At 34.7% G+C, this 23,018-nt stretch overlaps 1 protein-coding gene across 4 annotated transcripts in view; it reads right to left on the reverse strand.

The window, feature by feature from the left end:
- Window positions 1-23,018, reverse strand: part of LOC105488276 (MAM and LDL receptor class A domain containing 1) — a 1,027,522-nt gene that overhangs the window by 394,848 nt on the left and 609,656 nt on the right. For all 4 annotated transcript variants that reach the window (XM_071070418.1, XM_071070419.1, XM_071070417.1 and 1 more), the window contains one exon: window positions 21,126-21,417. In XM_071070418.1, coding sequence (XP_070926519.1) covers window positions 21,126-21,417 — 292 coding nt within the window. The remainder of the gene's footprint in view (window positions 1-21,125; window positions 21,418-23,018) is intronic.

Raw genomic sequence — 23,018 nt, forward strand, 5'->3', positions numbered from 1 at the left:
AGAACAACTTTTATTTTTCTGCTTTATCTACTCAAATTTTCATCAATGAATTATTTTTTCTCCAAAAGTGTAAATTCACATTTTCAAAGACCTTTCATCTTTAAAATTCACTTGAGAATAAGCATGGCCAGGGAACTTTCATTCACATGACCATCCATATTTATGTAATTATCTTCATAGAGATTATTTATGAGGAATATAATGATAGTGAAAAATATATGAGCTGATTAGTAATCTTGTAATCTTGAGAAATGTGCTGAGCTTTTAAAAAACTACACCAGTCTTATGTATTTGTTATATATAAGCTCTCTTATCCAGTTAAATTTACCTTTAATTTAATTTATATTTTTATTAAAGTAATACATAAATGGAGTTTAAAAATTGAATATTGGCTGGGCACTGTGGCTCACACCTGTAATCCCAGCACTTAGAGAGACCGAGGCAGGTGGATCACTTGAGGTCAGGAGTTTGAGACTATCCTGGCAAACATGGTGAGACCCTGTCTACTAAAAATACAGAAATTAGCCGGGCATGATGATGGGCACCTGTAATCCCAGTTACTTGGGAGGCTGAGGTAGGAGAATCACTTGAACCTGGGAGGTGGAGGTTGCAGTGAGCTGGGATCACACCACTACACTCCAGCCTGGATGAGAGAGCGAAACTCCATCTCAAAAAAAAAAAAAGATTAAATATTATTTCAAGAGGCCTATGTCTCATCCTACACTAACTCTATGGTACACTTTGGACACAATCACTTTTAATATCTTTCTATTTTTTCTAGTATTTTCTGCATGTGTCTAAATATTTATCATGCTAATTTTTGATTATTCAATTTTACCTTTGTCCTATGAATGATAAGGATATAGGTCTTATGCTATTTCTTTCCCCAAGATATATACTTTTCTCCCCTCAACAATCCAAGGGTTGTTATAATTTGTGTTTAATTATATCTTCAGTGTTCATATACCTATATAAATATTGCAATTAACTTAGTCATATAGTATGTTATATTTAAGTTCTCATACAAATATTATTTGTCTTAAATTATTTTCCATTTTTATTTAACTTAATTGTATAACTGAGTTACAGAACTCCTCTAAATATAATCAATTCAATGATGTAATTGTTAACTTATACGTGTTCTGGAACATACTGATTCAGTTTATGGCTCCAGACCCAATCTGGATGAGCTACAGCTAAGACCTTCTGTATACTCATATCTGTAGGAATTCCCTTTGCCCTTCTCATTCGTTTATTTAAAGAGTATTTACTGACTTCCAACTATGATCCAGGCAGTAAGCAAAGCAATTAACAAATTATCCCTAGCACTATGAAGCTGCAATTGTAGTGAGAGAAAATACAAAGTAATTATATAAATATATGTTTCATATATACTTTATATATGCACATAATACATATTATGAGTGAATATAATTGTAAGGAAAAAGCTTTGAAAAGACAATTATAGAACAATGCCTTTCAGAAATATATGTGCAAAAATTTCAACAAACTATGATTAGCTAAAATCTAGCAATATATAGAAGGGATAATAGATTCTGACCAAGTAGGATTAATTCTAAGACTGCAAGCCTGGGCCAAGATTTGAAAATTGGTTAGTGTAATGCCCACAGCTAGATATACAAGTAAAAACAAAACAAAACAAAACAAAACATAATTTTCCGCATAGATTCAAAAGAGAATTTGACAAAATGTAATGTTCAATGATGATAAAATCTCTTAGGACATTGAGAATGGACGGAAACTTCCTCATACTGATAAAGGGCACTACATAAAAAATGTAAAGCTAATATACTCCATGGGAAAAGATGGCTTTTCTCTAAAATCAGAAGCAATGTCAATTATGTTTTTCTTCTTTTCTTTTCCTTTTTAGGAGACAGGGTCTTGTTGGGTTGCCCAGGCTGGAATGCAGTAGCGCCATCATAGCTCACTGTAGCCTCCAACTCCTGGGCTCAAGTTATCCTGAGAGCTGGGACGACAGGTGCATGCCACCACACCTGGCTATTTTTTTTTTGTTTTGTTTTAATTTTTGTAGAGAGAGGGCCTCACTATGCTGCCCAGCCTGGTCTAAAACTTCTACTACCTCTTAAAAATATGGTCTTGGATATCCTAGCTAACAACGACAACAAAAATAAAGGCCTAAAGTTTGAAAAGGAAGACAAACACTTTTTTAAAAAAATCACAGCTTTCGTAATTTTAAATTACAAAGAATTTGTGAAAAGGTGACTATTAAAACTAACATGTGGGCCTGGTGCAGTGGCTCATGCCTGTAATCCCAGCACTTTGGGAGGCCAAGGCAGGCAGATTACTTGAGGTCAGGAGTTTGAGACCAGCCTGACCAACATGACAAAATCGAGTCTGTACAAAATGTACAAAAATTAGCCAGGTTTGGTGGTGTGCCCCTGTAGTTCCAGGTACCCAGGAGGCTGAGGCACAAGAATCACTTGAACCCAGGAGGTGGAGGTTGTAGTGAGCAGAGATCACACCACTGCACTAAAGCCTGGGTGACAGAGCCAGTGAGACTCCATCTCAAAAACAAAACAACATGTGAATTTAGCAAAGCTGTAAAATACAAAATTATCATATAAAAATTAACTGTAGTTTTAATAGAGCAATGAATGTCAGTAAAATTAAAAAAATATGACTTAATAGCATTAAAAAATAAAATAGTTGGAGATAATTTATATAGACAAGATCTATACAATCAAACTAAAAAGCAGCACTGAGACAAATGAAAGACTATTTGAATAATTGCAGAGATACATCATGCCCATGGATAGGAAAAGTCAATATAATTCATACACCGATAATCCTCCCAGATTAACAGATTTAATAATATGATAATCAATATCCCAGTAGGGTCTCACATTTATATAAAAATATATAGGTCACAAAATCGGTGGTGAAATAAGGCAAACAGACTGATGAAAGAGAACAAAGTACCAGTTGTAGATCTATAAGTATATAATTAATTTTCAACAAAATCTTCCAGGCAATCAATAGGTAAATGAGAGTCATTTCAACAAATGAAGCTGGAACACCATAATGACATTAATTCATGATGAATCAGAGGCCTATATGTAAAAGCTAAAGCTCAAAAACTTCCAGGAAAATATAGTGGAATATCTCTGTGACCAGGGTGGAGAAAAATTATTTGCAGAAGCATAGAAAGCAGCAACCATTATAGAAAAAGGTTAATAAATTGTATGTCATCAAAACCAAACATTTCTAATTATCAGAAGACACCATTATGAAAAAAAAATAGGACACTTACTGAAGAAAATAATGTATCAGTAATATATATAATGATACTGGCATCCAGAGTATATGAAAAATATCTACAACTCAATGTTAAGCAGACAAATAGATACTTTAACAGATACTCCATAGAGGAATATATGTGTGTGTGTACTTACATATATTTAAATATATATATACATTTGTGTACTTATGCATATTTGTATACTTATGTATATTTAAATATATTCATGTGAATATATTTATATGGATATTCACTTATATATTATATGTAAATATATTTAAATATTTGTATATTTACATATATCTAAATTTATATATATACACACACACAATATGACACTTGCATCCAGAGTATATAAAAAATATCTACATCTCAATGTTAAGCAAATAGATACTTTAGCAGATACTCCACAGAGGAGTGTGTGTGCATTTATATATAAATATATTTAAATATGTTGTATATTTAAAATACACAGATATATAATATATATACATATTTTATATTTATATATTTTATATTTATATCACATTAATATACATTATATACAACATAAACATGTATATTTAAATATAAATATATTTATATACAAGAATTAATATTTAAATATGTTATATATAAATATATTTAAATATATATTGATACATACACACACATATATTCCTCTGGAGTATCTGCTAAAGTATTTGTCTAACATTGAGTTAGAGATATTTGTTATATATACTGGATGCAAGTATCATTATATATATTACTGATATATTATTTAAAGAAATATATTTAAATTATATATATACACACACACACATACACAAATCACCAACAAGCACAAGCAAAAATCTATCAGGAAAAAGCAAATTGAAGTCTACAAGGCAAACTCCAAAACACTGAGGAAAGAAATTGAAGAGGATACAAACAAATGGAAAAACATCCCATGATCACTGAGAAGAATCAATATTGTTAAAATAACCATACTATATAAGAAATCTACAGACTCAATACAATTTCTATCAAAATATCAATGACGTTCTTCACAGATATAAAAAAATCTTAAAATTGATATGGAATTACAAAAGACCCCAAATAGTCAAAGCAATCCTCAACCAAAAGAACAAAGCTGCAGGCATCACACTACTGAACTTCAAAATACATTACAAAGCGTAGTAACCAAAACAGCATGGTAATGGCATAAAAACAGAAACATAGACCAATGGAACAGAATACAGAACCCCAAAATGAATCCACAGTTCTACAGCCAACTGATTTTTGACAAAGGCACCAAGAACAGACATTGGGGAAAGGACAGTGCCTTCAATAAATGGTGCTAAGGAAACCTAGATATCCAGATGCCGAAGAATGAAACTAGGCCCCCACCTCTCAGCCTATACGAAATTAAAATTGATCAAAGACCTAATTTAAGACACAAAACTAAGCCTACTAGAAGAAAACATAAGGGAAATGCTTCAGGAGTTTTGGCTGGGAAATCAATTCATGAATAAGACCAAAAAAGCACAGGCAATAAACAAACAAAACAAACAAACAAAGATAAAACAAAGTAAATACACGGGATTATATAAAAATAAAAAGTTTTTGCACAGCAAAGAAAACAATCAACAGAGTAAAAAGACAGCCTGCTGCATTGAAAATATTGCAAACTCTCCATCCAACAGAGGACTGATACCCAGAATATATGAGGAAACCATACATCTCAAAAGCAAAAATAATAATACGCCTCCTCCAATTTAAAAATAGGCAAATGATCTGAACAAACATTTCTCAAAACACACAGAAATGGCCAACAATTGTATGAAAAAAAGATGATCAATATCACTAATCACCAGGGAAATGCAAATCAAAATCTCAATGAGGTATCACATCACCCTTGTTAGGATGGCTATTATACAATAAGACAAAAAATAACAAATACCAGTGAGAATGCAGAGAAAAGAGAACTTTTATGCCCCGTTCTTGAGAATGAAAACTAGTGCAGCCACTATGAAGAACAGTATGGAGGCTCCTCAGAAAACTTCAATCCCCCTATGGGCATTTGTCCAAAGGGGGAACAATAATTAGTACATCAAAGAGATATCTGTACTCTTATGTCTACTGCAGCACTATTCACAATAGTCAAGATAATAAATAAGCCTCGGTGTCCAATAACAGGTGAACGGATAAAGAAAATGTGGTATAAATACACAATGCAATCTCATTCAGCCATAAAAAGGAATGAAATCCCGTTGTGAGCAGCAACATGGATGGAACTGGAGACATTATGTTAAGTGAAATAAGCCAGGAATAGAAAGTTAAACAACACATGTTCTCACTCACATGTAGAAGCTAAAATAAAGTTGATCTCCTAGAAGTAAACAGTAGAACAGAGAATACTAGAGGCTTGGAAGGGTAGGAAGAAGAGAAGGATAAGGAGAGATTTGCTAAAGGTATAAAATCACAGCTAGGGAGAAGGAGTAAGATCTAGTGTACCATACACACTAGGATGACTATAGCTAACAATAATATATTAAGTTTCAAACAGCTAGAAGGAGGATACTGAATGTTTCCAATACAAATAAATAATAAATATTTGAAATGGATATGCTAATTACCCTCATCTGATCACTACACATTGCATGTATTACAGTATCACTATGTACCCCATGAATAAGTACGATTATGATGTGACAATTTTAAAATTTCTTTAAAGCAAATTGAAAGCACAGTGTGAGACTTTATGCCCACTAGAATTGCTAAAGTTAAAGACACTGACAAACCAAATACTGGTGAAGATGTGGGGCAACTACAAATTTCACACACTGAAATTTGTCAGTGAGATTTTAAAGTGATACACATATTGGAAAATTGTTTAGTTATTTCTTATAAAGTAAGTCATGCTTCTGGACCCAGCAATCAAAGTTCCAGGTACTTACAAGGAGATGTGTACAAACATTTTCACAGCAGCCTAATGCACAATATCTAATGGTTTGACTCAAACCATATGTTCATCACCAGAATGCATAAGCACATTGTGAAATAGTCATACAATAAAATGCTATTCATTCATTTAAAATAAACAAATTAACAATAGAACAATATGAATATGTTACAAAAATATTATGTTGAGATAAAGGAGTCAGACACCCTAGAAAAGGGGTCCCCAAACCCTGAGCCATGGACTAGTACCAGTCCATGGCCTGTTAGGAACTGGGCCACAGAGCAGGACGTGAGCACCGAGTGAGTGAGCTAAGCTTCACCTGTATTTACAGCTACTCCCCATCGCTCACATGACCACCTGAGCTCCACCTCCTGTCAGATCAGTGGCAGCACTACATTCTCGCAGGAGCGCAAACCTTATTATTTGCTGCGCATGCGAGGGATCTAGGTTGCATGCTCCTTATGAGAAGCTAATGCCTGATGATCTGTCACTGTCTCCCATCACCCCCAGATGGGACCATCTAGTTGCAGGAAAATAAACTCAGGGCTTCCACTGATTCTACATTATGGTAAGTTGTATAATTATTTCATTAGATATTACAGTGTAGTAATAATAATATAAATAAAGTACACAATAAATGTAATATACTTGAATCATCCCTAAACCACCCCTTCCCCCTACTCCTCGGTATGTGGAAAAATTGTCTTCTATGAAACTGGTCCCTGGTGCCAAAAAGATTGTGGATCGCTGCTCTAAAATTCACAGAATTGATAGGAAGCTCATGACAAACAAATCTAATGTATGGTAATAGACATCAAAATACTGGTTGCCTCTGAGTGCTGGGGTGGAGGGCAGCATTACTTGGAAGAATAGGAAAGTTTCTGGGTTGATGTAGATGTTCTCTGTTTTGGTGTAGTTGAACTTATGCTGGTCTGCATTTGTCAGAATTCATCGTATTGTATACCAAAATGAAAGGATAAGGGGAGAAGACTCAAGGTAAGTCTCATCAGAGATCCAAAGGAGAGAAAAGAGCAAATGAGAGAAAGCAATATTAAAAAAAAATAGTAGCTTGGATATTTTTTTTAGAATTTATAAAACATGTCAATTCTCAGATTGAGAAATCTTAATGAATCTCAAACAGGACGAATAAGAAACCCATACTAATACACATCATAATATTGAGTGGAATACCAGAGACAAAGAGAAAATCACAAAAGCTTAAAAGGAAAAAAAAAAAAAAAAACAAAAACCACTTTGCTTAAAAGGTGTGACAACTAGACCCAGAGCTGATTTCTTGATCTCAAAATTAGAAACCAAGAGAGTGATAAAATGTCTGTCGAAAATATCTAACAGAAAATAACTTCCAACCTAAACCTGTAGTATGTCCAATTCAACTATTTTCAAACACTCTGCTGAAGTAAAAATATTTAAGTTAATTACAGGTAATCCCAAAAAAAGCATCATTAAAGGCATTTCTTAGAGTTAGCATATTTAAAGAATGAAGAAAATAATCTTGGAAGGCAGAACAGAGATGTAAACTACAGACAAAAGAGCAGGAAAACTGGATCTAAAATTTTTAAGCATCTTTCCTTTTTATTTTATTTCATTTTAAATAAAATATATTTCAGAGAAAAAACATGTATGTGTTTTCGTTTTTATGGTTTGACACAGAATTTTATATAAACAACTTAAAAATTTTAAATGACATTCTTCTAAGAAATGTTATTTTTGTAATCTATTCATATATCTGTGAAAGCAGATGATGTGGTGGTAGGTTGGGAAGACCAAATATCTGTTAAAATAATAGCACTCAGATATGCTAATCCCCAATATTCTTTCCACAGAAATGAAAGAAATGGCTTATGTGGAAAGAATCCTAAATTGAATTAAGGACATTTTCTTGGAACAATGATAGAGTTAAAAATTAAAGTATTTTAAACTGCACATCTCACCCCTATTATATAAGTAGAGTACAGCCAATTGGCATTTCAAGTGAAACTGAAGTTTTCTAACAAATTAAGTTCATTGGGATATGAAACATATTCAGTTTCACACAATAATATTTTTCTTCCAAGAGAAATGTACTATGTTGTTTCACTTACACTCAACCATTCAAAATAGATTATTATATTACCATTTTTGGTTTTTATTTAACTAGAACATAGTTTAGGAGCTCACACAGTAAAAAATAGTTTAGTTTTAGCTTGATAACCAAGATAATGCCAATAATTCTGTAATTTCAAACTTGCCTTATATTTCAGTAAAGATTAACTTTATCAGAAACACAAACACATATATTATTTAGGAAATTAAAAATGTAGTCTTTTGGTTTTTAGAGCTCCTAAGAAGGAACCAAATTGTGAGTGCTAAGGAACATATTTGTGACACAGAAGCATATTTTGGGGAATTATGCAGTGATTTCATTCCTACCAATCATTTAACAGGAAATAAGGTAGTCATTTTAAGTTAGCATATCAAGTAATAAATTTAAATCATGTCAGTTGTTATTAAACAATTACAGTGCAAGGTGCTACCTTTGCAAGATCCACAGAGCATCACCCTCAGTTAATTTCATCCTTGACAATGATCACTATGATCCTTACATTTTTATCCCAAAAAAGTGATTTCCAGTCCTTTCTTGTTCTCTAATGCAAAAACTGTTTTCCCCTTCCTCCTCCCATGCTTATATTTTTTAACTTTTTGGCCCCTTCACAATCCTTTCCATCATGCCCTAGGATTCTGTGTTTGTAAACAAACTCCTTCATATTCTCAGGGCCTTCACAAAACACTACTCTCTTTTTTACTGCAATGCAATATTTTCCATCCTGGTTGCATATTAGAATCACCTGATGATCAGTCCTTAACCACAGAAATACTGATTTATTGGACATTGGAAGTGGGATGTCTTGGGAGTTAGAATTTTTAAAGAAATTCCTGATGATTCTTTGGAAGCCAGGGTACTATATCCTGGCTCTTCTCACAGGACATACCCTCCTTCTGTAACTCCTAGTCTCATCAAGACTCATTCATCCTTTAAGACCTATGTCTCCCACTTGTGAAACTTCCAGTTGCTTCTTATTTACTGTCTTCTCTCAATCTCCTGGTCAACCTCTGGCATTCTCTAAGAATTTGGGCCATTTCTTACAGTCTCATTTCACTACAAGTTCTGTCATTATACAAGGAATTTCAAGGTTGAGGAATAAGATACACACAGTGCAAAACTGCTCTCAAAAAATTCACCACTGCCTTGCACACTGCTAAATTCAATGGCCAGTTTCAGACCTCATTTTGTTTAACCCAGCAGCAACATTTGACAGTCACTCCTGGGTAATACTCATTTTCCTTTGGCTTCCAGAACACTGTTCACCTGAACGTCTTCCTTTCACTCTGGTCTCTCTATGTCTGTTTCCTTTGTTGCTTTGTCTTTATCTCTTGATCTCATAATGTTGAATGTCCCAGGGCTTAGTTCCTGGTTCTTCATTCTTCTCTGGATCTTCTCTTATCCTCTATTATTCATTCTTCAAGGAATAAATGTCTATTCATTCTTTGATGATTTTATATGCATATGACTTTAATTCTGACAACCCCTAGATTAATGTCTGCCTCTCAGGCCTCCCTCAAAGCTTAGATTTGTATTCAGATGCTAGGTTGACATCTGTACGTGCCTAGATGACGGACATTTAAACTGAACATGTCCAAACTGAATGCTTGAACTCTCCCCTATTAAATCTGCTCCTCCCACAGTCTTCCTCATTTCCTCTGATGGCAAATTCATCCTTCAAGGGCCTCAGATCAAGAATCTCTCTTAATTCCTCTTTTTACCTCTCACCTCACATCTTGTCTTTCACTTAACCACCTCTTGCTATCTTCCTTGCCACCACACTGGTCTATGGCATTATCATTTCTTGCTTGCATTATTTCAACATCCTCCTAACTAGTCCTGCTGCTCTTACCTGGTTATTCTGAAATCTCTCTACATTACTGCCAAAAAGATTCTTTCTAAATGTAAGGTAGATCACATCACTTGCAGAGTTTTTTTTTTCTCCATTTTGCTCAAAATAAAAACCAAAGCCCTTGTAGTAACCTACAAAACCTGCCTCTCCATCTCCTCTCTGACCTCCTATCTCACTACCTTCTTCCAGCTTTAGTTTCTTAGCTACACTGGCCTCTTTAAATTTGTCAGGCATGCCCTGTCTTGGTACCTTCACCTGGGATGCTTCCTATGCCTGGGATACTCTTTTGTCTGATGTCTGCTTAGCTAATGTCCACGTCTCCTTCAAGTCTGTTCAAACAACCTCATATGAAATTACTTTTTCATTGTCTTTGCTTATGTGTGTTATTTATATGACCTGATTAGATTTGGAAGCAGTGAGGGTATGTTACCATTAGAGGAACGTTACTAGTAATACACCTCACAAAATAATACTTTCAATATTATCTACAGTTACCGGGAAAGAAGTATCCATCAAAGGCAAAGTATTAGAATACCAAATGGTGGTTTCCATAGCAGAGTGAGCGGTATAAGAAATTCAAGCACTATAGGAGTGAATTGGATACACTGAAATTGATAACCAGAGAGTTTATAAAAAGAAATAACTGGCTCTTAAATTTAAATTATTGACTCACAGGCTGGTCAGAAATTCAGAGTATTGCTACGATAGCCCTAGAATTTCTTCTTGCTTATAGGCACAAAGCTGATGTAGGCAAAAATCAGACACAAGATTTGACTCACCAGATTGCAGAATTAGAATAAAGATTAAAACCAAGCCTGGAAAGGTCCTATAAGTAAAATTTGGGGCACTTTCTGGGGGAAAAAAATTTGAATCTTTAGAATCAGAATGACACATCTAGAAAATGTATACAACCACAAGTGATTCAAACAATAAAACTCAACTTTTGATAAGTAATGCTGGGGTTAGTCAGGCTTTAAATGCAGATGATATAAATCACTGTAAATATTTTGAGCAGAATGCAATTTTATGGAGAGAATTTTACACAGATAAAGTGTTGAAACGGTTGGAGGAGTGAGCTCTATTGAGGTCTTCCAGAAATGGCTTCCAGAATTGGCTCTCCATGAAACCGACTAATAATACAGAAGTCAGAGAACATCTTTCTTGATGACTTCTGGGAAATTAGAGATCTTCTGAGTGTAACTAGGGATAAGTCAACATTCAAGTAAACATCCTAGTTACACAGCACATGATAATGAAAAATAGTAAGTTCCTTTATTAAGATGTAGGCTTAGCTGCTATGCCAAACCACAAGATAGCAGTGAAAAGGTAAGAGATTATTCTCTTTTTCACAGAAAATATGAGCTAAGAAATCGTAGGCTGATGTGGCAGCTCTTTAGTGTTTGGGGGATAGGACCCAGACCCCTCCTACCATTCATGAACTGAGATCAAAGCTTGAGTGCCTACCCTCACATTCACATGCTGGCCAGTGGGAAGGATAGAAGGGAAATGGAGGGAATGCCTCTTCTCTTTAATTGCACAACCTATAGATTGTGTATAGTATCTGTTTACATTCCATTGGCAAAATACATTCACATGTTCCACACTGGTGATAACAGAGACTGGGAAATATAGTCTTTACTCTCTTTGACTATGTATCTATATCAGTATTGGGAGTTTTATCACTACAAGAAGCAGAAGAGAATGGCTGTTGAGGAGCAAATAGCAGACTACCACACCTCCAGTCTTGGGTGATTTGATAAAACAATGACACCTTGTTTAGGCAGCAGTGCTTACTTTTATATAGTTAATCTATGTAATAATCAGACCACAGTAGAGCTATATGAAGGAATGAATTTCAAATAAAAACTTCACTGGTTACTTTAACTAGAGATTTTAAAATAATACTATGCTACTGTGAGTTAATATTGCAGTATGGGCCGGGCGCGGTGGCTCAAGCCTGTAATCCCAGCACTTTGGGAGGCCGAGACAGGTGGATCACGAGGTCAGGAGATCGAGACCATCCTGGCTAACACGGTGAAACCCCGTCTCTACTAAAAAATACAAAAAACTAGCCGGGCGAGGTGGCGGGCGCCTGTAGTCCCAGCTACTCGGGAGGCTGAGGCAGGAGAATGGTCTAAACCCGGGAGGCGGAGCTTGCAGTGAGCTGAGATCCGGCCACTGCACCCCAGCCTGGGCGACAGAGCAAGACTCTGTCTCAAAAAAAAAAAAAAAAAATATTGCAGTGTAATAATATGCAATATAATTGATAACATGTAACATGATTACTATTTTCTACTAAATCGTTCCATAATTTTAATACATAATGATGTCATGCATTTTTAAATTGATGCACTGGGTAAATAATGTGGGAGAAGCTGCTGTTTCAATATTTATAAGGCTGTTTACTATGTATTGTTACATTCAAAACCAATTTTAAATATATTAAAAATATTAGCTAGTATTTTCAGGAATGTTTTCCATGTAGGCCATGCAGAATTTTATACAATTTCTGTTCTATAACGTCTGAAATTGGAAGAATGAGGATAGGTAAAATATAGTTATCACCAGCAAGATTGGAATTTGGGAATGAGAGTGAGGAGGGATGGGTAGACAATCCAGCTGCCATAATGAAGAAATTTTAGTTCTTAGGACAAATATACAAAAAAAGCAGGTTTCCAGGAAAATATCTTGTATTTAAAGGAGAGAGGCTGTGGAGCTATTTAGGCTACTTGTTATTAGATCCACGAACAGAAGATAAGTATTTTTAAATAGACCTAGGTAGCAGAAAGGAAACAGAGCTTTCAGACCTTAAAAGGCCCAGTTCATCCCTGGCCATTCAGACATCTGAAGTCTCACAAGTCCAAGTGCTGACCAAATATATATACCAGCATGCCCCATGGAGAATTTAAACAAAGTATAGCCCCCACTCATATACTTTTAGTAATGTGTTCCTGAAAGTCAGATGTCCTGCTTATACAAATGAAATGCTATATCCTAGAGGCAATTTCCCTTTATAATTAGAATAATTATTTTAATTTCTCTCTTTTAAAATTTCCCATTATGTAAATGGGGATAATTATAATGTATTCCATATCTACCATCATTCTAAGTTCTTAAAATGCAGATGACATCCAGTGAAACTAATAAAGGTGTAATGCTTATCACGGCATTTGCAAGGGCCATAAATTCTTTTAAATCAGTGATGCTCATCAGTGAGATGAGCTGGTTTATTGGGTTTACTGCTGTCTTCTTTAGAGTAACATTACATGTTGATATGAATAAACTTGGTAGTGAATCCCTTAGTTAGATTTTCCAAGAGTTCTTTAATTATTCTTTTTCATCTACTTCATCAAAGCCAGCTCTCCTGGGTCAAAATCCTGTATTCTTTTATCTTCTCCTACATTGTGATGTTTTTCACTTGCTTTGCTTTCCTCTCCACAACTTTTTCCAACACTTTCTCAACTTCTAGGGCCATTTATAGCTCAAATTAGACAAAAACATGACTACACAGGAAAGACAATAGTGAATTTATCTGGAAGAACTGCGCAATGGAGTATCGGCCCACATTGCATCTAATGCTGTGCTGTTTCTCCCAGTTCCAGCAACATCCGTGATGAAAAGCCTCCATTGCCACTCCACAAAATCTGCAAAACGTCCTTGTCTACCAGTTTGGAATGGAACTTGTATTTGGAATGGAACTTGTGATTTTTCTTGCACAACATACTGTATGAACAGTAGTCTAGTGAGTTTGGGGTGATGTCAATGTGTATTTCCAATACAGATATTAGTCAAAAACCAAACACCAAAAGCAAAAAGAGGCATTCTGTGAAATTTGGATATTAAAAACCAGTAAGCGTTTTATTGGGAAAACATTAATTTGGAAAACATTCTATGGAGCATGCCAATATTTTTAAAAATGAACTTTTCTCTTCCCCCCACACATCATATCCAGCCAACTCATCAACTTCTCTGAATCTCAGTTCTATTTTGTAAGGTTTTCCAGGTTCAAAACTGTAATCTTTTCTTTATCTCCTTCGTCCATCAGTGGCCATCATGTCAATTCTATCCCTGGATCTTTATTGTGACTATTCTTTCTTCTCCATTTCTTATTATGAATAATCAATTAAACCACCACATTTAGCAGTTAAAAATTTTAGAGACTTTTTGAAAGCAATTTTTTTTTTCTGAAGAGAAAATGAAGGCAAAGGAGATTTGAACCCTTGCTCTAAGTAGCGAATAGAACATGAGGAAGAAAGAACAGCAAGTATAAAATATGCTTTTAAGAAATGTCAACATGTGTACAGTTTAATTTCATAGTCTCCTTAGCGGGAATAAAGAGAGGCAAAGAAAGTTACACCTAACACTGACTATATGCCACACATTGTTCAAGAAGTGCTATATGTTACTCTCTGATTTATTTTTCAAATCACTCAGAAGTAGATTCCAACAGTCCCAATTGTACAGAACATAAAGATAGGAATTAGAGAGGTTTAAGTAGATTAGCTGACATCACAGTTAGTAAGCAGTGTCAAAATCCAAGTTTATGTCTTTAAATCTCAGAATGTAACACATGTACTTTGCGCGAAACAGCATATGTAGGTTTCACTAAATTATTTAGCCATATACAACCAGCCAGATATTCCTAACTCAGGACTCTGAGTTGCTACGCCAACAGTCTCATCACCAGGCATTAGTTTTAAAGCACTGCTAAATATTGCAGAGAAATGAGTGACTTGAAAGATGAGCTATTCAGTCCTCACTGTTTTTCATATATTTTTAAAAGAAATTCATTACCATATTATATCCCAAAACAAATACATTGAATAACTCCTATTTGTAGGTAGCTGTGGTGATTAAACTCACTCTCTCTCTCTCTCTCTCTGTCTCTCTCTCTCTCACACACACACACACACACACACACACTTGACTCCTGCCCTTATTGCACACATATAAGTTTTATTAAATACCTGTCAATAAGTAGAGAATATGACCATGATTTAATTTGCATATGGACATTTAGAAGAGGAAAGTTGGTTGTCTTTTTCTTATTAAAATTCATAAAACAATTATTTTTATCTTTCATCATTTAGCAATTAACAAAATTGCCATCAAAGTAAGCTCTTAAATATGACTCCTAGGGACTTAATAATAATTTAATATTACTTTTGCTAATAAAGCCCTGGGTCTATTTTGATTAATCAGAATTACTGATTCCAGATTCTGCTCAATTGCATCTTCCTAAATATATACATTATTCCCCTCTTGTCTTTTCTATTTTAAGCTATCCTTGATGGAGTTGTTAGCCTAAACACATGAATATAGATGAAAAGTGTGTGTGAGCTAGAGTCATTTCCAAAAGTTTAATGGATCTTGTTACTGTTGATGGAACATAATGCCATTTATCCCAGTTCACTCTGTGCAAATTCCAAGTTAAGTGTTTTTGCAGTAATGAGAAATTAAGAATCATTAAACATTCTAAAGATACACACACATACACTACTCATGAGACATCAAAAATAAATTAGAGATGTTTTCAATAAATAATAAGATTTTATAGTTATAATGTAATATAAAATAAGGATATGCTTGTGATATCGGCAAGAAATATAATTTTGCCAAAACAAATGAAAGAAACATGTTCTTAATAAAATGCAAATAAACAAGGTTTACTGTCAAATGTTTATGCCACCTAAAGAATATGGGTAAAGACATAAAAAATATAGGATAATGTAAAATGAGATTTTTTTATTGAAAAATACCTACCATACGCCAGACATTAAGAAAATTATGTGGGCAGTTACCTCTTTTGATTCTTAAGAGTCTTAGAACCTAAGAAACATGTGGGAATTATCTCTGCTTTATAGATGAGGAAACTGTGTCTCAGATAAATTGGGTAAAAATAGCTAATAAGAGGAGAGTCTCTGATATTAATACCTATTCCACTAGAACATGGTGCCTGTGCTTTCACATTTGACCTTGAGGTGCATTTCTCTTTTTTTTTTTTTTTCAGATGGAGTCTCACTCCGTTGCCCAGGTTGGAGTGCAGGGGCAAGATTTCAGTTCACTGCAACCTCCGCCTCCCAGATTCAAGCAATTCTCCCTGCCTCAGCCTCCCAAGTAGCTGGAATTACAGGCACCCGCCACCATGCCTGGCTAATTTTTGTATTTTTAGTAGAGATGGGGTTTTGCCATGTTGGTCAGGCTGGTCTCGAAACTCCTGACCTCAAGTGATTCACCCACCTCAGCATCCCAAAGTGCTGGGATTACAGGTGTGAGCCACTGTACTTGGCAAGGTGCATTTTTGTACTTCCATTAAACGGGAAAACAGCTGAAATTCTTGGAAATTCACAAATATCACATCAACTAACGGAGCTCTTTGGTGAGAGACAGGCCCAAAAGTGCCCTAGAGTGTTGATTTTATCTCCTTTGTTGTCCACTGGGGTAACCAACAGACAAGAGTAGCTATTGGGTAATTGAAATGTGACTAATTCAAATTGAGATGTGCAGTGAGTGTACAATACACACTGGATTTAAAAACTTCATATGTAAACAATAATGCAAAATATCTCATTAACACTTTATATTGATTTTGTGTTAAGCTGGTAAAATTTGGGTAGACTGAATTAAAATATATTATTAAAATTAATATATTTTATTATTTATTTATTTTTTATTTTATTTATTTTTATTTTATTTATTTTTAAAAATGTCACTATTAGAAAATGTAAAAGTAAATATGTGGCTTACATTTGTGGCTCTATTGGAAATTTATGCTATTCCTTAACTCGCTTGCACCAACTTCCATAAACAGCAAAAGAAACATTCTGGCCTTTTATTTGTTCAAGATACCACTATTCCCACCTCTGGCTTTATCCTCCCCTCCATATAGATATAGATAGATGTCAGATGTAGATATAGATACACACAGATATAGATATACCTCACCAGGAAAAATGTTCTGTAACTTCATATAGATATACATGGTAGATATAGATATACATATAGATATAAATATATCTCACCAAGAAAGATGTCCTGTAACTTCTCTAGTGGTAGTTGGTCTCATGGAGAGCCAATTCTGGGAGCCATTTCTGGAAGACCTCATTAGAGCTCATTCATCCAACCATTTCAACAATTTACGCATATAAAATTGTCTCCATCAAATTACATATTTAGAGTGACTTATATTGTCTGTATTCCAACCCTGACTAACCCCAGAATATATACACATATATACATATATACACATATATACACATATATACACATATATGTATATATACATATACACATATACATATGTATATATGTAAATACGTATATGCGTATAAGTCTACATATGTGTGTATATACATATATATGTATGTGTGTATATATATACATTTATGTGTATATATGTATATACACATATGTATGTGTATATATGTATATACAGACATATGTGTATATATGTAGATATACATATATATGTATACTTATATGTGAGTATGTATATACACACTTCTCTAAAAATATCAGAGACTCCTACAGAGTCTTCTAAACTCACAATGAAGTTAAGGTGTTTCAGAATTATTTCACAGCTTGAGTCTCTAAACCAAGTTTAGCATTTCACTTTTACCAAGAAATGGGTGTATACTTTTAGTTTCTGAAGGCACAATTAAAGGTATATCAAGTAGTTTATAGGAAAGTGAACTCCACATGCATTTATTTGTCATCTGCTTCACTTGAATGTAAGCGTTACAGCTGAGATAGCTATACAAATATTGCAGTATCTCACCTTAATTTTCAGAATGCTCTAATCATAGAAATAAAGGTATTCAGTTGTTTTTCTTGGAGTCTTTCTACTGCAGACATTCCCACAAGTTATCATACTTCATATGAATGCTCTTTTTTATTTTAATGTAATAAATTATATTAATGTTTAATATAATTAACCTTTTATATTAACTTTTCCTATTCTTATATTAAATTCTTGTTTATTCTTTGTTTTCTAAGACCATTTAATATCCTTTTGATGTAGGTTCATTTTGAGAAAAAACTAAACTGATACCCAAGGTGGTCCACAATTTGACTCTATTTCCCTTGTAATATCTCAGTAGCTATATAAGGTGCCCACCTTAGCCAAATCATCACCCATAGCCCACTCTGCAGTGTGCATGACACCATCCCTGTTCTTTCTTACGCCATTTAGCCTGCCTACAGCACTCTCACAACCATATCCTTTATCTGGTCCTCCAGGGCTCAAATTCCACCACCCCTGCCCTACAAACCGAAGGGATCTTTCCCTCCTATGAGCTCTAAGTGTGGTTCCAAATTCTTGAGCACCCTATAAATACATTTCAAATTAGATATCCTCAGCTGAATGTTTTATTTATTTTTCTCTACAACCTCATAAAATATTTTTGCTTACTTTTCTCCAAATTTCTTTATTATTTTTAATATTTACAGATACACAATAGCTGTACATACTTATGGGGGACGTGATATTTTGATACAAGCATGCAATGTGTAATGATCAAATCAGGGTAACTGGGATAACCATCACCTCAAACATTTATCATTTTTTTAAATGTTGGGACCATTCCAAATCCATTCCTCTAGTTATTTGGAAATACACAGTAAATTACTGCTAATTACATTCATCCTATATACAACATGAATGGAACTGGAGGATATTATGTTAAGTGAAATAAGCCAGGCACAGAGACAAATATCACGTGTTCTCACTCATATGCGAGAACTAAAAAAAATGATCCCACAAAGGTAGAGAGTAGAATGGTAGTTACCAGAGGCTGGAAAGGGTAGTGGGAATGGGGGGATAAAGAGAGGTTGGTTAATAGGTACAAAAATACAGTTAGATAGAAGGAATACAATCTAGTGTTCAGTAATGTATAGTGTTTAAATATTTCTCCTGGCATTTAGTTACATCCTACTCAATGTTAAAGTTATTCAGGGAATTTTTTTCTACCCACTTGCCATCTTGTATTAAAGAGCAATTTTTTTAAAAAAATAAATTCATTAAAAATTGTAATACACCCTCTCAAATATTATGATATTCAAAGAGCTCTGGTGTGATTCCTTTGTGCCCTTAATTTGTAATTAATGTACAATCAATACTATTTTGTACATACTTTAAAATTCTCCTGCTGGATGTTTCCTAAAATATGACCTCATTCAAGATTTTACTAGTTTAAGGTCTTAAAATTCCCAACAAGATTGGTTTGTTCCTTTTGTATCCCACTCAATAGTTTTTTATTAAATTTTAAAGCAGTTTAACTTTTTCTTTTAATGTTGCTTCCTTGAGTCAGGCATGTGGCGCAAGCCTGTAATCCCAGAATTTTGGGAGGCTGAGGCAGGTGGATCGCTTTGAGCTCAAGAGTTTGAGACCAGCCAGGCCAACATAACGAAAACCCATCTCTACAAAAAAAAAAAAAAAAAAAAACCAGAAAATTTTTGCTCCCTCATCAATGAGATGCTACAAGATTATTTTTTATTGTGATCAAATAATTACAAAGGACCAGACTTATCTAAGACCTATATCTGCCATCAAACATCCCACACAGAATGAAAGGCAAAGCTTTTCTTGGAGAAGCAGAGTAGTCTTGGGCATGTGAATCACCTTTGCATTAAATCCACCTATGTATATTTCCCTTTCATTACAGTCTTAAAATGTTTATTTGCTTTCCTCTATACTATTTCGTATAGTGTTAGAAGCTTGTCAGGCAAAGAGCCTGTTTAACTAATTGTCCACTGGGAAACATTTATCTAGAAACTTCTATGTAACCAAATGAAAAGACTCCCTTTGAAATAAATGGGGAAGGCAGAAATGGCAACATTGTCCATTCCACCTACTATGTTACAAGCCAGAGCAAACAAATTAGTTTGCTTTTAATAAACCATTTTTATATTCATCAATTATAATAAATATAATTTAAATATCAATGAAACTGTACTTCTGTTTTCTACACTAAACTCATGGTTAAAAAAATTAATATCTGCTGGGCATGGTGGCTCATGCCTATAATCCCAGTACTTTGGGAGGCCAAGGCAGGTGAATCTCTTGAGCCCAGGAGTCTAAGACCAACCTAGGCAATACAGCAAGACCCCATCTCTGCAAAAAACACAAACATTTGCCGGGTGAGGTGGGACATGCCTGTAGACCCAGCTATTCGGGAGGCTGAGGTGGGAGGATCAATTGAGCCCAGGAGGAAGAGGTTGCAGTGAGCTGAGACTGTACCACTGCACTCCAGTCTGGGTGACTGAGCTAGACTCTGTCTCAAAAAACGAAAAAAAGTAATATCTATCATATCATTGGCTAACAAAATTTACTCCTTTGTCATGTTAATAATATTTATTGCATTTATTTTCATCTCAAACATTTAATATTATATGGGTTAATGGTGCTTGCTAATTATACTACTTATAGCATCGTCTCTGATTGTCTCTGTAGGAATTACATTGAACATGTGTCAACTCAACATTTGAGTAAAATTCTTTCAACAAATTATCAAAAGTTATTTTAGGTTAAAAGGACATATGGACACATTCAATTATCTACTCTGTTTCAATATCAAATTGGCTTGCTCATGGGTCCATGAAGAAGGTGGCAAACATCATAACCACAAAAATGTCTAATTAAAATTGAATAACCCTGTCCTAAGTTTACTTATGTTTTATTGGAAGTGAATCAATGTTTGCTTAGGATTAAATTCTGAAGCAGACGCAAAGAGGAAGCTGACTAAACAGAGAAGGTGGGAACTGACAAACAGACCAAAGCTTGGAGAAAATGTGGAAGACATTTTTATGAGTAAAGGCTTGAGAAATATTTTTTTAAGTTTAAAAAGATCTTATATTTTCTTTATGAAAGTGATAAATTACTAGGTGTTTATGCTATGTCTTTTGCATCTTCTTTCTTCCTTTTCACCTTTCACCATGCAAAAATACCAAACACACACAGATTAGAATGTACCTGTTGGAAGAGGCACTGCCAGTTCTTCTTGCATGGATCCACGGAGTGATAGACAATTTTCTGTAAGCACAATGTCATCAAGTGCAATGTCGCCACGCTGACCTTTCCCAACTCTCCCTTCAAATTTGAGTTGGAAGTCTTCATCACCAAACAGTGACAGTTCTTCCCTCCGCCAAAAATTGCCTTGTTCTACAGTGAGGTTAAGTAGAACCTTCGTTTGGTTTGTGACTGACACCTGCATTAAGGTGAGTGCCCCAATGCCATTTCCATACATGTGATAATGAAAAATAATCTGTAATCAAGAATAGGAATATACATATGATACGATTAGTATAATTAATATATTATTTTCAATTCTATCCCATTGCCCTCTTCTTTATTAACACATTTCTGGAGGAAAATTACACCTATTTATTCTCTTGCTCTGTCTACACTTTAACACTGAGTGAAGTCAGACCAGCCTTGAATCATATGTTGCAATGTATAAGAGACAGCAGAGGAAGAATCAAATATAAATTTAGTAGGAATAAAAGGGCTGAGTTTACGTTCTTTCTGTGACTTCTAAAAGCAAGATTCCTTCATAAACTCTTAGAGCCCATTGTCAAAGGAATACAAGATCATTAAACTGCAATGCATTATATAAAAAGACTTTTCATGATTAAGAAGTAACAGGAACAAAAGAAGATTATTTTTAATCTCATGAAACTTATTTTCTTTTCTTCTTTTGCTTATTCCACTGCCATTTTTGTACTTGAAACACTTTCTCAGTTCTGTAAGATTCTCTGGGCTTCATTTAAATACAGCAAAACCCCAGAACAGTAATTATCCAAATTTTACTTAAAATGCTACCAATGGACTTTTGCAGAGCAGCCTGGGGAGCTCTTCTCTGAATAAAAATTAATAGAAAGTATTTTCAGGGATTAATATTTCAATGTTGCAAAGATGAAATTTACCAGATTTTGAGCAATTGTTACACAGTGAAAAAAGTCAGGAAAAATTCTGGGAAAAGAACAGAACAGCTTAGGAGCAGTAGGAATTCAAAGCCTTTAAAGCTTTTGTCTTGTCATTCGTGTGAATGAGGGAAAACAGTGACAAAAGTGCTCTGCACACAGGAAAAAGACATGTTTGAAACACTAGCAGTCATATAAATCATACTCTACAAGAAGAAAAATGAACACCATTAAATCACATATGCAGTGCATTAATCCAAAAAGGATCAACCAAGAATGGGTGAGCCATGCAGTGACTCTACCCATCTCCCAACTGATTAAATCTTTAATTATTATTCTATGACCCCAAAATACTTGTTCTATGGAACTAACTTTCCCAACATGAGCTCTATGATCATTATAGATTGTCCTGGTACTGGTGAAATTTGGGTACCATGACTCATTTGAGTGAGAAATAAAGTGGCCAGGGGCCAACCTCTCAGACAGCATCCCAGGGCCACCTGTCCAGCACACTTCTGCAAGGACCCCTTGCGGCTATAAAGAGGGTCTTCTCCTTTTGTGTTTGTCTTATTTGTGCAACAAATATGAGGCCTATGTTTTATGTCTCAGTAAATACGTCTGTATCTTCTTCAGGTCATTTGCTGAATGATGCCATCAGTTTAACATGCAAACAGATGCACCAATACCCCTATATCCAGGGGGAACACTGGTGACAACAAAGCCTAACACAGGGTAGTGAGAGTGAATAAAAATCTTCTAAGCATTGGTAGGCCCGGTGGCTCACACCTGTAATCCCTGCACTTTGGGAGGCCAAGGCAGGCGGATCACCTGAGGTCAGGAGTTCAAGACCAGCCAGGCCAACTTGGTGAAACCCTGTCTCTACTAAAAATACAACAACAACAACAATAATAACAACAACAATAACAACAACAAAATAGCTAGG

Source organism: Macaca nemestrina, chromosome 9, assembly GCF_043159975.1.
Source record: "Macaca nemestrina isolate mMacNem1 chromosome 9, mMacNem.hap1, whole genome shotgun sequence".
Classification (NCBI taxonomy): domain Eukaryota; kingdom Metazoa; phylum Chordata; class Mammalia; order Primates; family Cercopithecidae; genus Macaca; species Macaca nemestrina.